Source organism: Uranotaenia lowii, chromosome 3 (genome assembly GCF_029784155.1).
Source record: "Uranotaenia lowii strain MFRU-FL chromosome 3, ASM2978415v1, whole genome shotgun sequence".
NCBI lineage: Eukaryota > Metazoa > Arthropoda > Insecta > Diptera > Culicidae > Uranotaenia > Uranotaenia lowii.
In genome coordinates, this window is record NC_073693.1 from 56,862,747 (window position 1) to 56,867,418 (window position 4,672).

At 42.7% G+C, this 4,672-nt stretch overlaps 1 protein-coding gene across 1 annotated transcript; it reads left to right on the forward strand.

Annotated features, from left to right (window-relative positions):
- The first annotated feature begins 502 nt into the window (after window positions 1-502).
- Window positions 503-3,837, forward strand: LOC129752213 (uncharacterized). Its single transcript, XM_055748001.1, has 3 exons — window positions 503-2,434; window positions 3,522-3,631; window positions 3,726-3,837. Exons 1-3 carry the CDS (start codon window positions 503-505, stop codon window positions 3,835-3,837), a joined length of 2,154 nt encoding a protein of 717 aa, XP_055603976.1.
- The last annotated feature ends 835 nt before the right edge of the window (window positions 3,838-4,672 follow it).

Below are 4,672 nucleotides of genomic sequence, written 5' to 3' on the forward strand. Positions count from 1 at the left end.
GATTCGTATAAAATTATTTGGCGAACTTTGTGAACGTTTCACTTTAAATAACTGAACTGATATTTGTGCGGTTGTATCGTGGATCTTGAAGAATATCTAAGCAGATTAGGCCCTTTGGAACGGATCGGAGCGTTTTGGAGCTGAGCTGGATGTCACTTTTTGAAGGAGCGGAACCGGAATACTTGAGGCATCAAACAAGATAAGTACTTGTAGATAGAGTGTGCGTGTGAATGAGACTATTGAGTGGTTGAGGTGGCATGAATGCGAGAGTTATTTAGTTTTGATTGCGTTGAATTGTAAAGCATTGAAAAAAGCTATTGCTGCAAGAGATTTCGATAATTTTTCAAAAGATTTCACTGATTTGAAAATTACCTGCTGATCAACTCATCAGCAGCTTGAATATTGATCAAAATATAAAAGTTGTCAATTCGTTGTCGTTGGAGGTCTCGGGTGTGTTTTGTGAACAGTGTTTCTACAAAGTGTCCTGTTAAGAGTTTACAGAATGGCTGATGATCTCCGATATCTATCAAAGAAAGAGAGAATTTTGTGGAACTTGCTGGAAAGTCTGGAAGACTTCCTACAAAATTACAAGAATGATAGTGATCACGGTTCAATACAACCACGATTGGCCAAGCTAGACGAGGCCTACGATACATTTTGTGATTTGCGCACACAGATTGAAGTTATTTTGGACGATGGTGAAGACGATTCTGTAGATGAAGACGACAGAAAGGAAACCCAAAAAAAGGAAAGCAAGAAGCTGTTCAAAGAGTTTATGAACCAATACTTTTCTTTGAAGCAACAACTGTTGTCAAAGATAAGGCCGGTTCCTGCTGGATCAACACAACATACATCTTCTCAATTCGATTCAGCTTTGCCATGTCACACGAGATACCCTGAACTGACGCTACCAATCTTTTCTGGAGAACTTTCGAAGTGGATCAACTTCCGGGACAATTTTAGATCGTTGATACATGAGAATCCCTTGCTGAATGATGTGGATAAGTTCAATTACCTCCGTACGTCGTTGAGAGATGATGCGCTACTTCAGATTAACCAGATACAAGTATCAGCGACTAACTACGGCCTAGCTTGGACAACCTTAGAATCGAAATATGAGAATCACAAGTTGATAGCCCAGGAGCATATGGGTGCACTTTTTGCAGCACCTAGCATGCGATCGGAAAGCTTTGAAGGGCTGAATGCATTGCTGACGACGTTTAAAATTAACCTCCAACAGTTGGAGAAATTGGGACAGGACACTAGAAGATGGAGTGCTTTGTTGGCGTTCATGTTATCGCAGAAGTTGGACACAGATACCTTTCGACTCTGGGAAACTCACCATGCTTCTAAAAACGTGCCTTCCTACGAAGCCATGGTTGAGTTCCTAGAAAACCAGTGTTCGATTCTGCAGTCAACGGCAAGTCGAAGTGCAAGTGAAAATCATCGAAATGTGAGAGCTCCCACCAGCCACAGTACGGTTACGATGCAGTGCTTTTGTTCTATCTGCGAAAATGGATCACACACGCCAGAACAATGCTCTAGATTTAGCAAGATGAGGGTGATAGATAGGAGGGTATTAATTCGAAGATTGGGTCTCTGCTTCAACTGTCTAGATTCCGGACACTTTGTTGCAGAATGTTCGCGTAGTTTTTGTCCGAAGTGTGGACAACGCCATCATTTTTTGTTGCATCCATATTCTCCTAATCGCAACAGCCAGTCAACTATGCAGAGCTTCCTTCAAACCCCGGAAAGACCTCAACGCGCGAACAGTCAACCAAGAAGGCAACCTGAAACACAAGATCAGTCGCGAACCAGTATCGATCAATTTCCACAAAGCTCGCAATCTACACAACAGCCACCTCCCACAAACACGCCTACTGTTAGTCACCACACTTCTACTCTACACAGTACACAACAACACACCCACACTGCTATCTTGTCGACAGCCGTTGTAAAGCTTGCCGATAGCAATGGTAACACGGTTTATGCTCGTGCTTTGTTGGACAACGGGTCCCAGATTTCTTTGATAACCGAGGAGTTGTCAAAAAGGCTTAATTTTGTTCGTGTTCGGGAAAGTCTTCCTGTGAAAGGTGTTGGAGGGGCTACACATGTTTCAAAAGAGTCTGTTTTTGCTCGTGTTTTATCCTGTATATCTTCATTCACTACCGCCGAGAGGAAATTCTTCGTGCTACCTCGAATTACGTTGGATCTGCCCCAAAGAAGCGTCGATGTTAGCAATTGGAGACTACCGTCTTCTATCAGCCTTGCCGATCCAGATTTCTACAAATCAAGTCCCGTTGATCTCGTGCTAGGTGTTTCTACGTTTTACGATGTGTTGTTGCCGAACCAGATGAGGTTAAGTAATGGAGGACCTATTCTACAGAACTCTCATCTAGGGTGGATTATCGCAGGAGAGCTACCAGAAACGAGAGTTGTTTCTTGCAGTGCACTGAAACCTAACGAAAAAATAGCGGAAGATTTATCTTGTCCTAAGCCATGCTGGAGTTCCTCCCTTCTTTTATTATATCTGCTATATTTTGTTGCTGCCTGTTTGGTTGGTCAAAAAGCTTTTGCAAGTTCAGTATTTGTCCTCCTTAATATGTTTCTCCAAAGACTTTGGAAAGTAAAGTACTCTTGCGACGAATCATACAAACATGAACACCAGTTGTATTGGTTGAAATCAAAGGACAAACTGAATGGAATCAGCAAATTTATACCACGGTGGATCGCTGTCCGCAAATATTTGATTGCATACAAACTCCATGAATTATGGAACGCAACTGAAAGCACCAACGTAGTAACAGACACTCCTTGAAGTACCATCAAACGATCCGGGACCATAAGACATAGTTAAATCGCATCGCAGCATCAGTATATCACCATCGTTGTAACAATTCCGAGAAAGCCGTAGTAAAATAAGTATTTTCCGCCCCCATGAGGGGCACTGTTGGCACTGGCGGCACTCTTGACCGTATTGCCAGGGGGCCAACCACTAAGTTAAGTTCAAACCATCTTGTTTGTTTGCGGAGATACAGTGTTTTTCCTCCGCCAGGGTTGTGCAACACACCGTTCCAATTGAAGTCCAGGATTGTCGAAATGTGAAGGCCCGCGTTATACTGAACCGTTTGTTCGAGTACCTAGTTAACAAAGTATTTTTCGCCCCCATGAGGGGCACTGTTGGCACTGGCGGCGTATCAGCCGTATTGCCAGGGGGCCAGTAGCTAAGTTACGTGTAACCTGTATGTTTGTTTGCGGAACCTACAGTTCTTTTCCTCCGCCAGGGTTTAATGCAGAGCACCACTCTTGAACAGATTCGATCACCCATTTGGACCTGGCCTGACTAGACCGAAGAGTTTGTTGAGATCACTGTGCCATCCTCAGATAAGTATGCCCCCATTTGGGGCGCAATTGGCTAGCAGCGGCATATCAGCCGTCGATGCCAGGGGGCGATATCAAAGTTATGTTCTTCTAAACCACAAAAAGCACGGAGGAATTGTCTTTTCTTATCTATTCAACAGGGCACTTTCTGGAACGCGCCATACCTGAGGATATCGTATCCCTGCTCGACTTTCTGCACGCTTGAAGTATCTGCAGCCCCCGAAAGGGGCACAAAATGGCTGTTAGCGAAGTTTGGTCTTCGTGAATGCCTGGGGGCCATACCGAAAGTTATGATGCAAAAATCTTTCAATCAACCCAGTATCAAATGTTTCTGTCTCCAACAGGAACACCTCTGTTACCAAGAACAGTCTACATTCACGTGCATCCTTGATCTATTGGGAATGTAATCGGTTCGTGAAAGCATGGGCCATCATAATCAATCGAAGCGCGGTTTAGAGATGGTGGTTTCAACAAGGTAGCATACGTGAGGTCGAATATCCGAGGAGCATGTGCATCATGTTGAGTGAACTCAAGGCGGGCGGTATGTTCGCGCCAAAACAGCAGCAGCGCGAGCCAAGCGGCGATTAGAAATCAAAAACCATCTCAGCAGTAACCAGCATCAATCGTTGTATCTATGCCGCACGCATCTCCAGTGGTCAGGACCAACAATGCGTGTGTGCGGCGTGGGAAACAGAATGACCGATAACCGATCATACTTGATCGGTAATTGCGAGCTGATAATATCGAGACAATAGCACAAATCAGAACTTACAAATCACCCGGGTCGGTCGGTCGTATTGCTTTGTTAAATACAGTCCATTTATTCGTCTTGAGTTTGAGCGTTTTTAGTTAGATGATAAGAATAAATCATCCCCCGTGATCGTATCACCTGCTAAGTGTCGTGTTGTTATTTATCGTCCGTCAAACCTACGTCTGGAAACTTCGCGAATTTGTGAACCAGCCGTTTTTGGGGATTGGCCTCAACAATGACAAAAATGACAAAAATGACAAAAATGACAAAAATGACAAAAATGACAAAAATGACAAAAATGACAAAAATGACAAAAATGACAAAAATGACAAAAATGACAAAAATGACAAAAATGACAAAAATGACAAAAATGACAAAAATGACAAAAATGACAAAAATGACAAAAATGACAAAAATGACAAAAATGACAAAAATGACAAAAATGACAAAAATGACAAAAATGACAAAAATGACAAAAATGACAAAATTGACAAAAATGACAAAAATGACAAAAATGACAAAAATGACAAAAATGACAAA

Bases quoted from the DNA above. Each gene is read 5' to 3' on its own strand.
- LOC129752213 (XM_055748001.1), top strand. From the start codon at position 503: ATGGCTGATGATCTCCGATATCTATCAAAGAAAGAGAGAATTTTGTGG. The intron at 2,435-3,521 runs GTTGTTTCTTGC...TCTATTCAACAG, and splicing joins GAGAGCTACCAGAAACGAGA to GGCACTTTCTGGAACGCGCC. The intron at 3,632-3,725 runs GTTTGGTCTTCG...TGTCTCCAACAG, and splicing joins ACAAAATGGCTGTTAGCGAA to GAACACCTCTGTTACCAAGA.